General features: G+C 35.1%; 1 protein-coding gene across 1 annotated transcript in view; it reads right to left on the bottom strand.

The window, feature by feature from the left end:
- The window catches only part of LOC146437184 (protein fantom-like), a 55,534-nt gene that overhangs the window by 3,039 nt on the left and 29,226 nt on the right, over positions 1-23,269 (bottom strand). The window contains exons 12-21 of the mRNA XM_085060805.1: positions 22,337-22,454; positions 20,734-21,186; positions 19,514-19,665; positions 18,017-18,100; positions 13,801-13,972; positions 12,582-12,709; positions 9,437-9,620; positions 6,804-6,888; positions 4,659-4,792; positions 1,893-2,041 (exon numbers count right to left, since the gene is read on the bottom strand). Of these exons, the coding sequence (XP_084916931.1) occupies positions 1,938-2,041; positions 4,659-4,792; positions 6,804-6,888; positions 9,437-9,620; positions 12,582-12,709; positions 13,801-13,972; positions 18,017-18,100; positions 19,514-19,665; positions 20,734-21,186; positions 22,337-22,454 (1,614 nt within the window). The 3' untranslated portion in view covers positions 1,893-1,937. The remainder of the gene's footprint in view (positions 1-1,892; positions 2,042-4,658; positions 4,793-6,803; positions 6,889-9,436; positions 9,621-12,581; positions 12,710-13,800; positions 13,973-18,016; positions 18,101-19,513; positions 19,666-20,733; positions 21,187-22,336; positions 22,455-23,269) is intronic.

The raw sequence follows: 23,269 nt of genomic DNA, 5'->3' as shown, positions 1-23,269 counted from the left end.
ACATTCGTGGAGCTGATTTTTGTTTGTAGGAAGCTCAGAATTTGAGCTTTGGAAATTGGAGAGATATTTTCAAAGAAACTTACAGTTTCTGACTATAGCGAAAGAGAAATCATAATGAAATATTCAAAACACAATGAAGTGTCAATCTCTGCTAAATAATAGAAATATCTTTTTTTCACTTTCCTCCAAGAAATTCTTTTTGTGGTGGGGAGGAAGGAAGTGCCTAAACTGTTTTCCTTTGCGGGGGGGCTGGGTTGTTGCTCATTCAGAGTGCTCTCTCTAAAATTTGTCTCTAACCCGAGACAAGAAGACATGGGATTTTTGGGTCACTTGGGCCAACTAGGACATCTAGTTTTATAAATAGATCCATTTTTGTATATTTAATCAAGGATGTAAATGATACCACTGACATTATCAACCTATTGGAAAGTCTGATTTTGGTAAACTACACTGCTTATTGCAGAGGAAAGAAGGTTAAGGAATGTTTTCAAAATGTAAGCACAATTTTCTTTTAAGAATTTCTGAAGTTCTTCAGTTTGCTGGGTTTTAGCTTCTGTTCATGTACCTGTGTTTGCAGTCAGATGCTGATTGGTGTCTCCTTTCATTTTTCTGGTAAAACAGTTTTGGTTGCTCATTACCACTGAAGTCAAAGGCTATCAGCTTGTGTAGCTATGTATACTTATGAGTAGGTAATCAGAATAACCACTGCTTTATAACACGCAAAAGAAAGTTTACTTTATTCTTTTTTTTTGGTAGTAGTAGAAGTACCACATTTTTCCAACATTTTTTCAAGGATGGTTCAGTTCTTGTGACTTTAACATGCGCAGAAGTAATTTTGCATTTAACAAGAATGACAATTTGTCTAAACAGAAAATGTGAAACAAATAATTGCTAGATTGTGTGCAAAATCTGTCTTGCGCTGTTGCAGTTATCCTTACTCTTAAAATAGTCTAAGCCTAATATAAAAAAACCCCGAACCCAGGAATAAATCATAACAAATTGTTTACTGCTGAAATCTACAGAAACATTACCTGACCAAACCACATTGTTAACAATAAAAGCTATTTTTTTAATCACAAAACTGGATGTAAAATTTGATGGCATACTGCAAAACATGAAAATCAATACTAAAATGCTTTATTTTTATTTCTGTACAAAATGTTAAAGGGCTGAAACAAATGACAAACATACCATCCCTAGAATTAAAAAAAAAAAAAGAAATTAAATTATTAGATATTATTAAGTATATCTAAGTGCAATATTAAGTGTATATAAGTGCAATAGCTGCTCCACATGCTTAGGTCTAGCTATGGGTTCAATTTGGATTGAAGCAATGTGTAGAAATGCATTTCCTTTTTTTCATTATGAGAACAGTCAGGCATCAAGAACAGGTTGTGCAGAGGAATTAAGCAGTCCCCATGCTTGGAGGTTTTCAGACCAGGCTGGATAAAGCCCTGAGCAACATGGCCTAACACAGCAACCAATCCTGCAGTGCCTGGGCTACCTGAGGTCACTTCTAACACAAATGATCATATTCTGACAGAGTATTGTGATAGAACTACTCTTACTAAGAATCTACAAGCATTTCTGTTTGAAGATTCACCATCACTTATTTCCTTAGACAAAATACCCTTAACTGATATCTGATAATTTATAAGCAGCTTTCATTTGAAAGCAAACTTTGTTAGAACTAAGTTAGACCATGATACTATCAAGTGTCGAGAGCTTGAAGTATGGTTCAGAAAGGACCTTAAAAATAAGAAAACAGACTGAAAAGTGTACAAAATTTAACACCTGCACATTAAGCATCTTTTTCATACACATTTTGCATTAAATATACTGTAAGAATGACAAAGAACTCATTTTTGATGAACAATCAGGTATATCTTTACCTTGGAGGCAAAAACTTCTATAGGCAAATGTCACTTTCCTGCCTCCTAGTAATTTTCGCATTCTTCATAGACTGAACGCAGTGCACGGAGAGCCTCCACTGTCACTGTGAGCTTTCCAATTACTGCACTGGCATCTTGTGAATCGAAAACTAGAAAGGAAACATCAGAAAAGAGCATTAGCTATATTCTAGTTCAGGTCCTCAGGCTATTGGAAATTAACCACTCTTAGAACTAGAATATACATCAATAAAAATATTAGTGTTGGAATTGACTTAAAAAGAAAACTACCAATATAATAATTGTCTATATAAAATAATAATTTTTCACAATATGTAAATAAAGACTCTATTAAAGACATATCTACATACACAGGAATAGTTTTAAGTAAAAATACACCAACTAATATGTTTTCTACACTGTGTATGATGGAGGGGTCCAAATCCACCTTGACAAATCACTCAGTGAACTGTCAACTTCAACAGGAGACTTCAGGGGACAGATCCTTTTTACTTAAAAGAACAGGATAATTGTAATTAATTGTATCAGAAGATAACACTAATTCTGTTTTCTGACTTTTTATACTGTCCTGTTATCTCTGAGACATACTGTTAGATGTTTTGACTATAATATTTTTCGTCCATCGTTTTGCTTAGCCATTAACTTAATTGCTTAAAAATTCACATAAACCACTTCGACACAACCAGCAACGAAAGGAACAAAATACGAAAAAGATACATGGTTTCAGTCCTCAGAAAGAATAAAGGGAGTTTATGGTATATAACCTAAGAATTACTTTATCTTCGTGTGGTAGCGTCCTATGGCCGCTGCCAGTGTCTAGGTTTATTATTTTTCCTTAAACCAATATCCACCTCAGAGAATGTGTACAATATTACACAGGAATTCTGTTTATTGTGCCCTTAAATTTAATTGATACCTGTGTCCAGATCTTAAGAACTGATCCCTTTACAATGACTTCATCCAAGAAAATATACCAATACTTTCTTTAGCTGTGATCTGACATGTATTAACATAAAATTAATTTAAATTCTCTAAAACATCTAAATTTTCAGAAAATATGCAATGTTATGTATTATAGATGCAAGAAAAAACAAACTGTACATCATATGCAGGAAAGGGGAGGAGTGTGGAAGGGAAAAAGAATAAAAGTATTTCTAGCTATTATTATACTTTTCATGAATATAATTAACATACAGTAAAAATTAGTTTAAATGTCTGATGATTAGGGGAAGAAATGCTCTTTACAATATTGAAGTAGTTGTCATTACATGATAATGATTAGCTTACAATAACTAGTAATAAAACTCAATTGTTCCAGTCCTAATAACTCTCTCAAGTGATGATTAGGAATTTTAAGAGTTTTGTCAAAGGTGACTTTCAAAAATTATGTTTACATAACTAATCAGTCTTATCAAAAGGGAATTATGACAGTGGGTCATAAATTCCATTACAAAAACAATCTTTCAGTAAGAGATTACAAAATACATTTTTGAAGGAGCTTTTGTATTTGGAGAAAAATTATTGGTAGAGAAAAGCTTAAGTTGCTCAGCCACAGCAGAAAATGCATCAAATCTCTCCATTACTTTTTCCAGACCATGGAGATTTGATTCTTCTTAGAATTTTGCTGTAACTTTGCATTGTAACTCCTGTAACTTTGAGTATTTTAGCAATAGCATGGATACAAATCATGCATGCTATTGGGAATTGATAAGAAAGCCTATTTCTTTCCCACATTACTCAGCTCTCCATTGCTGAAGGCACAGGTATTAGACACAGCAGTAGAAGTAGTGAAGTCACATTAGCCTGGTATTTTGCTGGGGCTCACTAGATCTCTTGCTATTGCAAAAGGCACCTTGTGACCATGGCTGCTCTGCACCCAGTGATCAAACTCGCTCACTTACTGGGAGAGGAGAGCAACTCACAAGTGCTTTTGCCTTCTTCACTGAGCTTCGCTCCGATGGAGAAAGAGGATTGAGAGAAACAGGCAGAGAGAAAAGTGCACCCTTGGTAACCATGTCCCAGCTGCCATGGGTAACAGGAAACTGAGCAAGGAGAATACTATCCTCGCTGTCTACAAAAGGACCAAATAACCTTCTTGAGTCTTCTTATCAGTGTTATAAAAATGAGTCCTATGACCCCAGGAAATGGAAGATTCTGCACTTCCTACTCACATCACCTTGCTTTAATAAATGTCAGTGAGTTTGGTCACAATCTGTTACAGAAGGTTGCTCACTAAAACTGATTCCAAACCAAATCCAGTATTTTATATTGTCTAATACATGTTTTTTATGGGGGACACAGACTTGAGGTATTCTGGGGGTCATAATGTAACTTCAAATAAAATACAGACATAAGTAATACCAAACTGCTGACATAAATTTTAATACCAAACAAATATTTATACTAAATATGTATTTATTGTCCTACAACAATGAAGTATGTCATAGAAAAGAGAACTAAAGTAGTGGACATGACTTGAAAGTTCTTAGGTTTTATAAACTAATTACTATGAGGTGAGAATGCTGTTTGGTATGAAGTTTTTTTTAAAGAGACTTAAAGGAATAACACTAATAGATAGTTTATGCAGACTTTTGCAAACAAATGTGGAAGTAATTAGTTAGTATTGAAGAATTTCTTACTGAAACAATGTCAAACAATTACTTGTGCAGTAAAACCTGCAAAACGAAGTAGAATTTCAACAAATTTTAGGCTACAGAAGTTTACAAGAAAGTGATCTTTAAAACTTACCATCAATATCTTGCTCAATGATATCTCTTTGCTTCTGGAATATCTCTTTTAAACTGACATAAGCAAACCCAATATCCTCACATTCAAGATCCTGTTCATCTTCTGGGGGATCACTGACCACTGTAAATTTTAGGCTAAACACACACACACAAACACAAAAAAACCCCCGATATTTTGCCTTTAAAAAGGGTAAGAAAATAAAATAAAAAAACATTAAAAAGAAAAACCACACTATTTTACAAGTTTAAAATGCATAGAGATGGAAACATATGGTATATGGGCAGAATCTTTCCATAAATTTTGTTTCTTGGTGGTCCTCTTGTTAGGATAAAACAGGAAACTGGACTACTGATGAACTTCTGCCTGCCTATTTATTCCATACAGAACTGAAATTTCAGCACAAGCCAAACCAGACATTCTGATAACTGCAGAGACTAACTTAGTAACACAGGGGACAGCAGTGACCATGATAGCACATGTAAGAGATGAATGCTTCTGCTCTTAGAAAAAGCTCACTGCTGTTATTTTGCCTCATTTTTCCCTCAGGTTTGTAAAATATTTAGTATAGATATCTAAGTATTTATGGGGGAAATTGCAGCACACAGACAAGCTATTTTCTTTCACCATGTTGAGGAATCCATCCAGTGGAGGTGGCTCAGGAGCAGCTGCAGGTTGGGCACTGGAGGAGCCCAGCCTGAGGCAAAAGGCTGTGAACTGTCATCCCTTGGCACAACAAAGGGCCCAAGGACCTGTGGCCCAGTCAGGGGAGGGACATGCAGAGACAGCAGGATGACAATAACCTCCAGACTTTGGGCACAGCCAGGTGAGGGACACTCAGGGACATGGTAGGAGCTGATGACTCCCAGACTATCCCATGAGAGTATGAAAACTGAGGGGCTCCTTTGTTCAGGGTCCCTCCTCAAAGGCACCAACTTGAGCTATTATTGTCTTATTTAATTCCTGCACCAAAATTAAATTATTTTAAGGACTGGGACCTCTCAGACTCAGAGATGGGAAACCTGGGCTGGAGTTGGTGAGGGAAACTGGGCTGACTGTGACAGTGTGGGGGGTGTAGTCGCAAAGGGGCCTCAGTCCCAGATCAGGTGGTGAAGTGTGACTGCCAGAGTGGTCCTGGATGGATGGTTGGAGAGGGAAATTTCTTTAGCAACTAAATTATCTGTCAGTAAAAAAAAACGAAAAAGGGAGTATTTTATCCTAATTATCGTTAAATCTTAGTAGAACATGCTTCAGTAGAATACGTTTAGCAAACTTGCTAATAAAGATTGCAAAATAAGGGAACTGGAATGAAGAGAGATCACTCTCTCTTACTTGGAGTGAATCAGTGATTTGTGAGTAAGATTTAAAAATTACTCTGACACTTCAAATGCAATCAGCAGGTATCCTACTCTTCCGTAAATTAAATGGATCTTTATATTAATAGTTGCTCTGTTTTAATGAAGACTGACATTCAAGAAGAAACAGAATCAAAGTATGTCATTCATTCTTCAAGTAATGCACATGCTATCTCAATGAAAAAAATTTGAGTAAGAACAAATATATTACCATGAAATTGAACAAGTCTAGTTTATAATCTTTCTCATATTTATTCATATAATAGATGTCTGCTACATCCATATATATACACATATACTTGTTTTTTGGTTGTTTTTTTTTTAGTTCTAAGGCCAAGGAACACTTTCTGTAGTTCTTCAGACTCTTTTTAGTATTCTGAAATCAGAAAGCAACAAATGTACTACTCTACCATCACACAGATATGTGCTTTTCAAATTCAATACTGATAGACTACTGATGATAGAATCTAGAATCTCTCTTTTGTAAAACAAAGCTGCTAAAAAACCCATCAACAAACCAAACAAACAACCCCCACCAAATGAAACCACAGTATTAAACAAACATTAGATGAGGTTGCAATATTCCATGCCATATGCACCTATTCAGAGCAGAAATAAGACCAGCTGCCACACCAGAATGCAGGCATCATTCCTAGCCGAAACAATTCTTTTTTTCTTATTAGTTATGTATTAACTACTTAGGGTAACCTTGTCAGTAAAGACAAACAAAAAGGCAAACGACAAGCATTATTTACAAAGACCTACAATAGAGGTTTCCAGCATTAATCTGTACCTGTCAGCAGGAAGATCTGGCTTTAGAAGAATTGACTTGAGATACTCTCTTTCTGCATGATTATCTTCCTTACCCACACTTATCACTGCAAAGCAAACAGTATAATTGGTTATCGTTTTTCACCTATTAGAAGAAAGTACAAGAAGAGAAAAACGAAAAATATGCATTTATTTTCTTTTCTAAGGAAAAACAACAATGTTCGAATCAAATGTTAGAATCATGTGATCTAATGGTGTGTCACTGGCAGATTTATTTGGACACTACCAAAAAAGATACAAGCAGCATCTAAGCATGTCACAGAGCTGTCACTTTATATTAATGGCAATAACAGTGATGATTTTAAAAGCCAAGGATCTTTATTGCTTTGTATTTGAAGTGATTTACTGTATTTTCTTCCACTCTAAGGAAGCTAGAGATTGAGAATGTCTGGCAAAGTGCTTATCCTTTCTGACAGCCTCAGTAATTTAATCCTCCTTTCCAGCCACAGTATTTCAACAAGAGAAATCTCCAGACTGATGCCTGATGGTTTTTGTCTTTTCTTTTATACCCTTTTTATACATTTGTATACCCTTTATCTTCCCTTGTACCCTATATACACACTCCTTATACCTAGCCCCACATTTATCATTCTTGTCATCTGATATTTAGCTTAGTTTGGGGGTCTTGCAAAGCGGGAAGACCAAACATTCATACTGTCTCAGAACTAGAGGCTCCAACCTTGGACAGAGCCTCCTCTCTGGAACGTATTTTTGTAAACTAGGCTGTAGTCTCATTTGACGGGGGGAGTAAATAGAATAGGGGGACAAGTACTTCATTTATTAAGTTTCTTATTGGGACATTTTAGGTAGATATGCTAATTTGCGAGGTCCATAAAAGTTGCATATGCATTGTACATGGGGTGCTTCTTGGCAACTCTTCAACCTTTGACGAGTTGAGCACCCAGGATCCTATTAAACCAAGGTAATATCCTTTTTCCCTTTACTGCTGTATCTGCTTCATATTTTTGCCGGCTGAAAAGGCATCAAGACCAATGGACTGGAGAAAATCTGTCATCTACATTCCCTTTCAAGTGGGCAATGCCAGCATAGCAATGATTGATGTGACATTTCCAATTCATTTCAGTCTTCAGCTACACACAGAGTGATCCAATAATTTATGAGTAAGAGGAGGATCTAAATGAGTGAATTTTTTGGCAAGTTGCATTGTAAAATCAGGTTTGTAAATGGTAGCAGTTTTAAGGATCTGACTGGAACACCAATATTCTGCAATGGTGTTTTCTACTACGACAAAATTATTTTTAAAAGAATGCTTAATGTGAATGTCTGTATTAATGGTTTGTTACAAATAGCAAACTGATTCACCCACTCCAGACTACTCTCAGCTAAAAGTCCAAGACTGAAGCACTCAGGCTGAATCTTATATGAAATAAAACTTTACAAGGAAAACAAGTTAATGAAAAATTAAAATACTATGAAATAGCTGGGAAAATAATTAACAAGAGAATTATCAATTTTTACAATAGTTCTATGTATGTTAGTAGTATAAATATAAAAATTAAGTACTGAGAAGTAATTGGCAATGTATTAGTATTAAACATGGATGAATCAGTTCCCGTATTAAAAAGTTGTCATTAAAGCGATGCCATGCTGATTTTTTGCCTTTTTCTTTTATATACCTTTTATATATTCTCTGTATTCTTAGCACACATACTTGTAGCTTTGTAGCCTATTATTGTAACTTAGTTCCAGTATTTTTCTAGGCAGGAAGACAAAACATTCTAAAAGCCTCCCCACTGAGGGCCTGAAGCCCTTACGCTATCTTGGTTCTCCAAAGAAACCAAGGTTGAAACCAGCTCTTCAAGACATATTTTTGTAAACATGGTTCAATCCTCATCCAAGGGTGGAGAACATAGAAGGTACCAGAACTGGGGGGGGCATTGCTTCATCTATTAAGCTTCTTATTGAGGAATCTTTGTCAGATATGCTAATTTGAAAAGTCTATAAAAATTGTATACGCGTCACACGTGATGTGTATCTTTGGCGTTTTCCACCTTGACGAATTGTGCACCTAAGGATCCTTATTAAAAGGTAAACCCCTTTTTTTCTCATCTTAACTGTGTCTGGCTCATAATTCTAGAACCAGAGAAAACGGCCTCAAAAGGACACTGAGTATTTGCAAGTAGTGATGAAGTCCACTTACATATTCTCCCTTCTCAATTGTGTTTTAGTTGTACAGGTTAGAATGTTTTTCTTTTGTTGTATCATCACATGCCAATCATGGACATGAAAACAAAAATCAGTTCAACACGCTCTTTTAAAAGGAATATATAGATTTTAGTTAGGTATAGTCCAATTTTAAAATTTACGTGCTACCAGCATGTTTAAATCTGTTGTGATGTTACCATTTTATACACCAGCCTACGTCAGCATTTCATTTTACACTTGATAATTGCATACTTACCTCATTTCTTAAAATTCACCATTAGTATCTCCCAAAATATCTGGAAAACAGGCAAATACAGTCGGCCCATAGAGAAATGAAACTATAATATCTAGGAAGTAGGCATTCTTGCAGGCATTTTCATAAGAATTTAGGAGAAGAACCAAGCCTGCTCAGAAATACATCAGACTTACCAGTGCTATAGTTATAGTGAATCCTCTGACCACCTGTTGGTTTTGGAAGTGACAGCGGGGTCTCCTCTGCAAGGAAATTGTTTAATCTGCATTCTACAAACAGCTGCTGTATAGTTTTGTCTGATGTAATTCGTGACTCAGTAAGACCAAGTGATGTAATTTTAATCTGGATTTTTTCAACTTCCTATTAGAAAACAAAATATAAACATAATACAAATTATTTTTTGTTTCCTTCAGTGTTAATACAAAACAAACATATATACACATATGTAAATCATAAGCTTTTTTATACTATTAATACTGATTGATTGGCATATACAAAATGAGAATCTAAAGCTCCAGGATTTGTAGCTAGGAGTGCTGTTGCAAGACATGCTGATTTCAATTCAATGTTTAAAAAATTTTTGCAGTAGTCATGGTTATAGTCTGCTAGTTATCTTTATGTACAGATGCTATCTGAATCACAAATTTCAGCTGTCATCATTTTTACCTACACAGCAACGTGATTCTGTAACTGCTTGAAATACTTTCAGTAATACAAGGTACCGAAGTTTTCAAAATAAAAGAGAATTGTTAGTACCTACTGCAGACTATACTACAAACAGTTCAATGAAAATCCATCAAGTCACAAAATTGTTAGGTATGTAAAGTAATAATGTATTTGTAAAAAATTTAAGTTCATATAGTGAACTTTCCTAGTTAAATCAAACATACCTTTAAAAGTTAAAATTAACATGCAATAATAAAAGCAATATCCCAGGTTCTTCACCAGAGCCTTTTCTTATTATCTTTAACTGAAATTACATATTTCTGTTCCTTATATGAAATTGTTTCATACTGTTCTGCAAAGTCTGGAGTATTTCTTTACAGATCAATTTTAATAAGTTACATGTATTTAAGTGGGCATGTCAGACTCATGAGAAAGAATCACAAATATTTCCCTAAGTTACTCTGGAAAAAAGAAGAAAGAAAAGCCACTATGGTTTCAAAATTGGAATATGTAGGTGAGCTTTCAATGATGACATTCTTCAAAGAGCAAACACAACATACTGGAGTACAGAAGTGTTGAATTTTTTTTAACGTATTTCTTTTCAGTGGTTTCCTTTCTTTTCATAACTTTATTAAGAATATTTCCTCTGTATGGAAATATTTTGATGATTTTTATATCTAAACTTAAATCATTTGAAATACTAAATCACCTTCAAATGATTAGCCTTCTATATTCATTCAGAACTTCAAGTCAATGATCTTATTTAATATGGAGATAGCTTTCATTTTGCTTAGTAAATTATATAAATAATCAAAATCATGTGTATCTTACTGTAAAAATATCCACCATATAGAACATTTTCTATAGCTGTCAAGTCCTTTCAGTATTTGATTATCTAATTTTACCCCCTCCTTTCAAAAGATTTTTCCTTTTATTATATATCCTATGATACTTTAACTAAAAATCAAAATCTGAATCAATGTTTCAATCAGGTTCTTCTACTATTCAGTTTCATGGAAATTTTACTAGGATGACAGAAAAAATTCTACACCATTCTGTCTCTACTAATACAGGTATATGGCTTCAGCAAATTTTCTTCCCTAAAATCTAGTAAATCAAATGGCTACCAAATGTCAATCAAGTGATGGTCTTTGACTTGAATATGCTTTTCATACTCAAATTTATAAATTAAATGAAACAAAATGAAGTATTTTATCACCAATCATACACCACAGACAAGAAGAAAAGATTAAAAAGTAACTGGTACTGCTTGGTATTGAAAAATCTGTTAGATATGCCTTATGATATATCTGAGAAATATATCTAAGATATATCTAAGAAATAACCATGAACTGTCTAATTTGCAACATACAAAAAAACCTCAGTATAATCTTAAGTGACATAAACAGTTTGGCATACAAGTCAGAGTTATAGGATAATTAGCACAATGATCTCTAAAAACCACAAAACTTATTTACAGTATTTGATTTAAAGCATTTGATTACCAGCAGAACAATTATCTCACAAGAAAAAAGGCAGTGATTTTTGATCTTAAACAAAAATAAACCAAAACAAAACACCAAACAAAAAAACCCCAAAACCAAACAACAACAAAGAAACCAAAACCAAACAAAAATTGAAACAAAAACAACAAAAAAACCCTAAAAGAAAACAAAACCAAAACCAAACAAACAAACAAACAATTCAACAGCAATTTTGACATGCTTTAATCTATAATTAAACCAAGAATTCAAGTAAAGTAATGTGTGTTTTTAGAATCCAACTTCTGTCAAACGTGATGCCTTAATAGTGTTTAGCTTTTATTATTTTTATCTACCCTTCACAAACATGCACATTGTTACTAGAAGAACAGATCTATGGAGGGACGTAGAAACTGATGAACCTGAAATGAATCTACATACAAAAAATCCTCTCAGAATTTTTCTTAAATAGTTTTGATAAAATAAAAAATAGGATGACCATAGGTACAGATCAACTATATTATAGTTTGACAACAGTGATTACTAATAGTATCTATCAGTTACTATAGTAATTTTAGTTCTCAAATTTACAGTTGAAAATTTTTTTAACATTTTACATATAAATAATGCAATCTTCAAAAGTACCTTCTGTATCTTTTCTAAAGAACATATAAGTGATCGTGTTTCTAAAAACCTACTGTAGCTGAAAACACATAGCTTCTTTTAAGATGTACTTTCTACAGCTTAAAAAAAAAGGAGCAATATTCCTCATACATTTTTCTTGTTGCTAGTTACTTTGGAAGATATCACACAGCCTTGAAAGGAGCTCTTCAAAAAAATCAAACTACCTCTAGGATATCACATTGCAGAACATTAAAAGCTGTTCATTTTAAGTACTAATTTTATAGTTAAGACTGCACAGCCAATGTTAGATCTAAAAGTGTGAAACATTAATTTGTTTGAGAAGTATCCTATTGAAATACTGTTCAAAGTAAATTTTCCAAATTTGTAATATGCTGTGCTATTTTGTATATATGACTTCAAGTCCTGAATTGCTTGTTTGAAGAATAAGTCAAGAGATTTGATACTGTACATGTACAGCTTAATTGCAAACTAGAAGTGGCAAAGCTACTCTTAGAGGATATTAGGCCTAAAATATTTTTCTTAGTCTTACCAAATAATTGCCATGTACACTCTGACTCAGCTGTTTAATACTTGTGGATACCGGACTTGAAATAATACAGTCATCACTGTCAGTTTTTATCGATTCAACAGCATCATCCTCTTGATGATCTCCTTGATCTTAAAAAAAAAAAATTTAAAAAGTCAATGCAGGTAATCCCCACTATATTTTAGACGACCTAAGACTTCATGGGAAATCTGACAGCAATAAATTTCCTTTTCTAATATAAAAAGAGTAAGTGCCAGGTAAATCTTCTCTTCCTTGAAGAAATACACACCGTGAATCAATGACCTTTATAGTCAGCTAATATGTATTTTTTCTGGTTTGTTAAAAAAATAGTAATGTTTTCCAGATGCAAGCTGGCAAATGGAGTAAATCCTGCAATGAACCAAGTATGCACAACTGTTAGATTTATACAAGAATATGGCCTGAATTTCCTCTGACTTCCTTTAACACCATGTATATGTAAAAGAAGAACACACCATTTATTTTATTAAAAAGTAGTTCTATATGTAGACACATTATTTCCTAGAACATTCTAGAGCATTTTTTTCATTAATTACCTATAAAGACAACAGGTATTCAACATCAACAAGTTTTTCCAATCTTTCTAATGAATTCTTATGCAAAAGCTGCAAACAACTAAAGAGAAAATTTTAGCATTCTGCTTCTGCTTTTATTTTAAACCTGGTATCATGGACTTGGTTACTGCTATAATAAACAGTTTAAGCTCCGAGGTAGAAGAGGATGACCCAGCTTTTGTAATATTTAAATAAATCTAACAACGTTGTGTCACAGATGTGGTACGTCTCACTAGCCCTCACTGTCTGAGAGGATTTCTGGTATTGGCATTGGCTGTTATGTGCAGACAAAAGGAGCATACTCATTAAAATAGTCTTTGGAACAGCATAGTTCTAAAGGAGAATATAAAGACCTTTAAAATATGAACCTGGTTCCCTTCAATATTTTATGAATCTAAGTCATATATCAGATTTTTGCAACCAATTACAATATGGTTTCCATTTGGGAAGAAAACACCACCTTATCCACCACCCAGCTCATGCTGCAAAGTACACCAGAATATAATTTCTGTCATGAATTTTTTCATAATGAGGCAGCTTCCACTACTACTAAGAAATGCTTATGAAAATGGAAAGAGACAGATTTTTTTCAGAAAATACAGCTACTTATTAATAACAATGAATTCTACCTTCTGGTTCCAATTCTTCAATTATTTCTGTTTCATCTCTAGAAGTAATCAACGTTTGGTCAGCCAACTGCTCCTCTGACAGATGAGAGAGCTCTTCTTTTTCCTGTTGAATTTCTTCAGCCATCTCCTTCACCTTGTCATCTGACAGCTGTTTAGCCTCCTGTACCACATGCTACAGAAAAAGATAAACTTACAGTCTTTATAACACTCCTTGAATAACAGAAACTACTGAAGTTCGAAACTTGAACAGTTATTGCCCATATTCATTATCCAGAGCATTTAAACAATTGTATTGTTTATGCAGTGCAGGAAACAATGAGAAGGCGTCAACTGCTGTAAGGTATAATTGATACAGCAGAAAGACATTTATCTAACCATGTGTATTTGTGAAAACATAACTATTATAATAATTTAGTACCTCTTAACATATATATAGCCTGTTTGATTTCCAGACTCATTTATATTTCATCTTTTTCTACAAGTTCTACAAGACTCAGACAAAAAAACCCCAAAACACACAAAAAACTTCACCACCACCTTATTCAGTTAACAATTTTCTAACTTAAATTATAAGGTATTTTCTGTCTCAAAAGCAAATTAATATAATATAAAAAAAGAATCAGCTTTGCTACACAGTACAAACATGTCATCTAAGGTAAAATATCTTTAGTGCACAAAGCATTCTGAAGTAATCTTATTCTGCTCTTTCTCTTTGAACTCAATTACACAGAATAATACCTCATCAGTGGATACTGCATTACAGACAAGGCAACTTCCATTAAAATCTCCAGTGCTTTATTGCCTTTGCATTATTTATTATCCAACAATTCTCCTCTAGGACTGAATTTTTCACAGAGACACTGATGCCTCACCTCCCACCCTCAGAATGCATGAAAAAACTTTCAGCTGTCCCCAGAACATCCGAGTTTCCCAAAACTGGACCTGAAGAGCTACTTCTGCTCTAACACATCTGGAGCCACACAAAGCAAAGCAATGTTAACAAGCACAATACGCCTTGCACAACAAGCACAATAATCAAGGTTATCCTAGACGTTTTCAAGTCATAGAAAACTGGCTTTATGTGTCTTTATGTGTTTATGTTCCTTCTTGTTAGAGATGTGTCATAACCACTGTGTTTTATACAATGTTTGTCCATTCTTCTTAATTCCTTCAGTGACAGAGTTGTACTTCGTGGATCAAAGTTCCTGAGAGAACATTTTTTGATTATTCTAATTGACCAATACCACCTGATATGGTCAGAGAAAAACTTTCCTCAATCAATGCCCCAGATGAGCTTTAAGTAGGAAAGTAAAAGGAAAATAAGAGCCAGTGATTAAATATTGTGTTACACCACTAGAAACTACAGTTTGCCAATCTGCCACAACCTACTTTTACAACCAATTGGGCCAATACAAATTGCAATATTTAATACTTTTCTTCTCCTTTTAGTGCTACATATTGTGGTGGTGCATCCCTCCTACAACATCCACAAGTACATCATCCTCAGTCTTGCTCTGTGATCTCAGAGATAAGATCTCACTCCTTATAAGCCCTGACAGAACCAGCTGAGTGGTGAAGTATTTCTTGACCCTATCAGTTGAACTGTGAGGCACCCCCAGATCGTACCAGGAGCCCTGGCATGGTAGAAGTGGGAACAATCAGAAATAACAGCTGCCCAACCAAGGTGGGAAACAAAGGATATGCAATTGTCCTTTTCAGTCTTGGTAAAGCATTTACCTGAATTGTAGCCTGAGTGTAATGGTATTATTGCTACTGCACTTTGGGAAGAAAGACTAGGAGCAATTGACTTGGGTTTTGGTCAAGAGGGAACCTGATGACCAACATTAATCACCTTGCAACCCTATAAACAGCAGTCCTGAGTGAGACCCTCTGAGCTCTTCTGAACAGCAGTGTCTCCACCACACTGCCCACTCTGAGTTGGGCCTCTCAGAGCTTGCAAACCCTCAAGTCTGTGATATCTGAAAGACCATCACTGACAACAAGGCCTGGGCTGATTACCACACATCTCCACATTCTTTGAGGTGCAAGCATTGCCAACTGGGAAACGCAAAGGGATTTGATGCAAGCATTTCACTGAACCCAAGAAGAACTTTTGATAGCTAAATTTACACACATAGGCCTGCGTGTAGTTTTACCTGTGTGCACGTGAATTGATTTTGGTATGAATGTTACTATCTCAAATCTATAGTTAAGTCATTATTATAACTGTAGTGAACCCTATGGAATTGCTTTTTAAATGCTGAACAACTTCCATATTATTTTCAAACACAAAGCCCTAAGTTAGGAATAAAGTAAGGGGAAACCTTTTATATACAGTAGACAATTAATATACAAAAGTAGGTATAAATTTACTGGTGGAGAAGCATTTGGACAGGAAATTATGTCCTCCTTTGCCTCCCTGCATTAGCATCACTGGTTCTATCCTCTACTATAGCTTCTACCTGTGAGGCTGGACAAAATTCTTACAAGCAGTTTGGGTGAGTCAAACCATTCATCCCACTTTTAGAGAGTCTCCTTTTCTGAGAAGACCTATTTGCGTTGGCATGTATTACATTGATAAGAACTGTAATTTAGAACTAGATTCTCTGCTATTCAGAATATGAACTGGAAAATGAAACAGACTTCCCATCTTAATCTGTCGAACTTCTATTCTTCTTGCATGGACACTCCCTTGCCATTTCATCACAAGACTCAGAGAAGGCTCAGCTGTTTCATTATTTAGACCTAACAGTACTTTTGTCTCAAACCCAGAAAACAAGGCTTAGATTTTTAAAACAGCTAGAGGAGCTGCCAACCCAGCAATGAAGACTTCTGATGGAGACCAAGCAGCTGTCTCACTTAGAAAATCATAGTTTGTGAAAAATTGTCAAATTTTGAGAAGTTACTGTTTTGGACAGCTGAAAAGATTTTGTGTGTGTAATTATCTGGGCTAACATTCCATATTTAAGCTCTCAAATTATTATATTCATCAATGTTTGACTTTTTGTTTTTTAAAGTTAATAAATGCAACAGATTGACTTAATTCTTATTTCCAGTCTGTATTGTATAGCTCACTATGAAGTTCTAGTCATAGTAAACTAAACAGTAAAAGAACCTGTTAGCTGAAAATTGATGTTAATCGTTCAAAAAATAAATCCAAGTAATTTATAAAAGGAAAAAAATCCCACAACCAGTTTTTAAAGAATGCAATATTATTAATATTACATGTAATATATAATCATAACATTTTATAATTACCTGCTGAAGAACCTACCTTTACTTACTGGATTTAATTAAAAGGCTAAACACAATCTATTCTTAGTTCTCTGAATGCAAATTATTTCAGATGAAAATTTACACAATGCAGCAAATATATTTGAGCTAGTTGCATGCAGACTCTCTTAAGACTCTGGAAGGATGTACAGATGACAGTGTATTCCATACTAAGATATATAATTATTTTCAGAATGTGTGCAATCTCAGCTGATAAACTTAATTTTAGAGGTGACTCTGAACTGTGTCAAATTGTGTATCTCATTAGCCCAACACTCAGGATCTGTCTGGATCAAGCTGGTTTCTACAGAGCCATTTATATGCGGTGTAAGGAATACACTGTGGCTAGCACAAGTCTTTCCCATGAGAATTCCTTTTGTGTTTTATAAATAAAGATAAAGTTTGGATGTTATTGAAAACAGTGTCCCAGGATTTGGACGGTGCAGGCCTGGCCAATCAGGCCTAGGGGGAGGTTTCTGACTGACCAATCTGGGTGACCTTTGAAAACTCTATATATATGATGAAATCAAAACAATAAAGGTCTTTTTCCTTCTTGCCACTGAGAACTGGGTCTTTTCTCTGCTAGCGGCTCAACAGCGACAATACACTGTAGAAAGACACTTTAATAATGCAGAGAGCTGAGAAATACAGTGCAGAGAGAGAGCGGACTGGTCCTGTTAAAATCTGCCATAAGCCTATGCAAATTGAAGCTTGTAAACTGTGGAGGATATCAAGCAATTCTGAGGGAGTCACAGAAATACCCCTGCACTGCATCCCCCACCTATATGCAGTACTGTGCTACCATTCATTGCCTGGGACAGCCTAGTATTGTGCTACTAAAATAATCCAGTGTTCTTGATTATTAGTTCTACAAATTGCCCATACTGAGCCATAAGTAGCTTTTCATGCTTCAACATGCATGACAAAAACACTTGGAACTTACTGCCATCTGTACGGTACTAGGATCCAGAAAGGAGACTCTCTTGTGGGCTTGAGCTGCACACTGCTTCAGTTTGAGTGTTGGTGTCTGTAATAAATAAATTGAAGACCATTTATTGACAACTTATTTTACAGTAAATTTTGAGGAACCCTTATCTTTTTTCAAAGCCAAATCTAATGGCACTAAGTTCAATTCTAAACAGACACAATGACTTAACAGAATTCATATACAACATTCTTCTCAGATTACATCATGGAACCCACTGAGATTTTAGTATAATATAAATTTACATTATGGAATAATATAAAACATTAGTTACTCCAGACATAGAGTATTTTAAATGGCTTCAGTTAAAAAAAGCCCATTAAAAACTTTAGTATTTTAATTGATACATTTCAACCAGTGTGCTTTTATTTCCTAAACAACTGTCTGAAAGTCTGTTCTTTTTCTGTGACTCTTATTTAAACGTGATTGTGCAGAAAATTCTCTTCAATATCCAGCTAAAAAACCCAATAAAAACCCAGAGTGAAAAAATTGAAATCTCTTAATATTGCAATGTTAATAACGTCAAGACCTTTTTGAACAATTGCTTCACCCATTCTACTGATCTGACACCTAGTTGGTTTAACATTCATGAGTATGGTAATAAAAAATCTGTCACAGCTTAAGAAAATGAAATATAATAATGTCAAATGTTCTTGTGACAACTTCAGTATGGGTTTAAGACTACCTCTTCAGGCAAAGTATAATTCAACTGGTTCATGATCTCTTTATATGAAAAATTGCTAAGGCATTTTCCAGTTCAAGAATGTTCATTACAATTTGAACATATCAAGACCTGAACTAAGCTATTTGAACTTAAAAAAAAAAATTAACAGTTTATTTTATCAAAACTGTCATAGAATCACAGAATGGCCTGGATTGGAAGGGAACTTAAAATTTGGTTCCAAACCTCCTGCCATGGGCAAGGACACCTTCCACTCCAACCTGGCCTTGGACATTTCCAGAGATGGGGCAGCCACAGCTTCTCTGGGCAACCTGTGTCAGTCAAGGGAATGGCTGGAGCTGTGTCAGAAGAGGACTAGTTCAGATATCAAGAACAGCTTCTTTCTACAGAGGGTGGTCAGGCACTGCACAGGCTCCCCAGGGCTGGTCCCTCCCCCAAAGCTGCCAGAGCTCCAGGAGCATTTGGACAATGCTCTCAGGGATGCACAGGGTGGGATTGTTGGGGTGTCTGTGCAGGGACAGGAGTTGGACTCAATGATTCTGATGAGTGCCTTTTAACTCAGCCTATTCTATGATTCTATGAAGAATTTCTGCCTTCTAAACCTACTTTCTTCGAGTTTGAAGTCATACCCCCTTGTCCTTTGCCCTTGTTAAACACTTCTCTCCATCTATCTTGTAGGCTCCCTCAGGTAATGGAAGGCTGCAATTAGGTCACTCTGAAACTTCTCTTCTCTATGAAATAATTCTCTCTATGAAGTATAGACCCAAACATACCTGGGACAGTTGTTCATGTTCCCTAAAACTGGCTGTTATATATCCCAGAGCCTTTGACCTCTGTTTGTAGGGAATAATAACTTGATCCACAGGAACTTGTAACCTGATCCAGTATTCTATAGTACCATAATTTTGAATGTGTCCTGCTTTTCCTAAGGAATAAATAGGGGATTGCATTAATTTTCTTTTCAACATTAAGGTATGTTAGTCAAAAGCTAGGAAAAGGCACAAATCAAAGATTAATTTACAGAATAGAACAGCTACAAATTAAAGATTTTGCCTATGCATTATGACAACATTTGTGATGCGAGATCTGTAGTTCATGTTAGAAATAGAAACAACTCCTTAGGTTCTTCCTGTACGATCCAAAATCAAAACACGACCATTTTTCATACTTATATATTTACTACAGTCAAGTCAAAGTTCATTATTTTTATCTCCTTAAGGAAAATAAAGATTAGGACAGTTTTTTATGTTAACAATTAGAAGTGTCCCAAAAAGTGCTATGCAATTTAAATTACTGGCAAAAACACCACTTTATAATGCCTTTTTAAACCATATTCTCTACAACAGTGGGCAGTTAAGAGGTCACTGAATATGCTGATCTGACAAAACATTTCTGAAAGAAAAAGTAAGCAGCACTGAACATTCAATACTTCTTAGAAGTGTCTTGTCCAGGACATCTTAAAATTATTTTAATATAATGCATACAAATGTGCCTAAAATAATGCACAAAATTTAAATAAACACCCCCCTAGATTATGCTATTATATGAAATATTATTAACCGCAATCACTATAATTTGTACCTTTTTCACTATTATATTGTGCCTTTTGTCTTACCAGTTTAGATTACACCATTTCTTCCTTTGTTTACTGATAAGGAATGAGAGGATATACTTATGACATTTGGGCCAGATGTAAAGCACTGATATTTTATATGGGCCAAGTGGGGGTGCCTCCTGTTTTGGGTTTTTTCCCCTCTTACCCTGTGGCTGTAAGCCATTACGGGCAAAACTGCACCCATCCCAGCTTTCCACAACTGTTGGCAGAATCACAAGAACATGCTGCACATTCAACAGAAAACAGCCTTCTTGTAAACACTTTCTTTTTCTTTTGAAATAGTAATGCACAAATTCATTTTTGGTCAAGTACTCATTATTTATCACTTGCAATATAGTGATACATAATCAACAGAATATTTTCTGATATATTAACTACCAACTAAATTTGCTGTGTTGTAGATCTTGCCATCGTTCTCCAAGATTTCATGGAACTTAAGTTGACAAGAAGCAATCGTTTCATAGTCTATGCCATATGCACGATGAACCTCAAGTGTGATGCTGTTTTCCTGTATATAGTGAAAGAAGCTGTCATCAGACTGCAAAAGAAACTGAGAAGTGAAGTCATATGATGGGGCGCTCCCATGAACTACTGGGGTTATCTGGAGTTCAAAGTCATAGAATGCATAAGTACAAAAGGTTGCAGGTTCCAAGTCACCAAAAGTGTGCATAGCTTCAGAAGAGAATATCACTTTGCTGATATGAATTTCAAAAAGGTTCTCTCCTCTTTGTAAATGAACAGTTTTAACAAATCCATCCACTGGATCACTTGGCAATACTTCTTGTCTGGACTTAAGTGGTTTTGTATCATAGACAATATCTCTTAGTTGGGCTGCAACAAATAAAACAGAGCTATAACATGACAGTCTTTCAAAAAAATCAAATACAATTAGTGACTGAGAAGAAAGGACAAAAGCATAATTCAATTATATTAACGTTACTTTTGTAAAGGCTTTACAGAAAGAATTCATACACTGAATACCCACTGAGCACACTGACAACAATCAAGAGCATTTCCTCAATGGAGTTGCTTCAGTATACATAAAAATAGACACCGGCCCCTAACAGTTATTATCAGGTTATACAGGAGTTAAAAAGCAAAAATTCAGAAGCCTTGTGCAATATTCAAAATAAGTATCACTATGCAAATGTAGCAGAGATTTAAAATGCATGTATTTGTAGGGTTGAACTAAATTTGCCAGAGAAAGAAATAATACATCTGACTTTTAATATCTGTTAAATCTTGAATGGATGGAACTATCAGCAAAGACCTTCACATGTTTCCCAGCCTCAGGTGGTTAGTGGTTAGTAAGTGGTAAGTACAGGTTGGATGGGGCTCTGAGTAGCCTTCTAGTGGAACGTGTCCCTGCCCCTGGCAGGGGTTTGGAACCAGATGAGTTCCAACCGAAGCCATTATGGGACTGTATGATTCTATGAAATCAAACCACATGCTTACAGAATTAGGACATAAATCATGATGCAGTGGATGCAACTTGGGAGACAAAATGTGAAAATTGTTCCAACAGGAGTGTTTGTAAAATATCCTATTTGAGGCCTCCTATGCACCTTTTACACAGTGAAGCCATTAAAAAATACTTGAAATTCATTCTGTTGAATTGCTATGTCAGTATATTGTAACAACTTTGGGGATTTTAGTAACACAAAGTGACTGTTATGACAGTATTGCAAAATAAAAGATCGAGCATAAAAGTATGATCTGTTTTAAAAAAAACAAGCTTGGTAATTTTTTCTTATTCAGCAATAGCTGCAGCATAAAAACCACTTTATTGGATTTGGTTTAATTAATAACTGTCCTTTAAGTAAATGAAAATTGAATGAAATAGATACTCTTCCATGAAAGAACTGTCCTTTCTATCAATTTTAGGAATGGAAAAGTATTTCAACCGAAAAACAAATTTACAACAGTAATTTGCAAGAGATAAAATATAAAACAAAATAGTGAAGAATATATTTAAAGATACCTTCTAGTTTTCGGATACGTGCAGCTCTAATATCAAGAAGATGGGTATACTGTTCCAGCTTTAACTCGCAGTCTTTCTGCAGACTTTCCATCTTTCTTGTCATTGTTTCTACTTCAGTCTGAAAAAAAATGTATGTATAAAGAACTTCTGAGGATTGTCTGTACTCATGTTTGTGACAGGATGCTCCCCCCTCCCCCTTCTCTCTCTCCCTCATCAGTCCCAAGAAATAGATGGCTCAGCTTAGGTTGATAGCCTAATCAAGAGCTATCTGGTGCTGGCGACTGAAAGTCTGATAAGACACTCCCCTGTGGAATGTAGAGAGAATGTGAGAAATTTTCAGTGACCACAAATACACACTTTTATCCGATAAAAAAGCTCACGAAATCTCAGAAAGGTAGAAGCTTTCTACATGGACATTGGAGCGTGAAGTAAATTCTTCTCCCCAGGGTCTGGACGCAGCCCTGTGGTTACTTCCCGGGGATTGGGTGAGGAATTCCAATGTATTCCAGCTCCAAAATTGGATTTCGTAAGATCATTGAGTTTCCTAGATTGTATTATTCCAGCTAACTTATAGGTACCTTTCTTAACTTGCATTTCAGCTAGCTCAAGCAAGCATTTCTTAACTTGCATTATAGTTCAAGCAAGCATTTCTTGCATTTTTAACTATTTTTATAGTTCAAGCAAGGTTTTACCCCATAATTGCATTTTTAGCTATTATAGTGTTGCAATTATGTATTCATTGTGTGTTTATGTGTGTCAATCTGTTCTATGTTTGTATGTTTGTTATATTCTGTGTCTAATAAATGGTATTTTTAGACAAATCGGCCAAATATCAAAGAATCTTGCGAACGGGACTAAGGCTTGGGGAACTAGCTATCTTAAAGTCTGTCAAACTGCAAAAACACACAAAACTCCTGTCTCCCATGCAAGACA

This window comes from Lichenostomus cassidix, chromosome 4A (genome assembly GCF_008360975.1).
Source record: "Lichenostomus cassidix isolate B80296 chromosome 4A, HeHo_3.0, whole genome shotgun sequence".
NCBI lineage: Eukaryota > Metazoa > Chordata > Aves > Passeriformes > Meliphagidae > Lichenostomus > Lichenostomus cassidix.
This window is presented reverse-complemented; position numbering and strand designations above follow the sequence as displayed.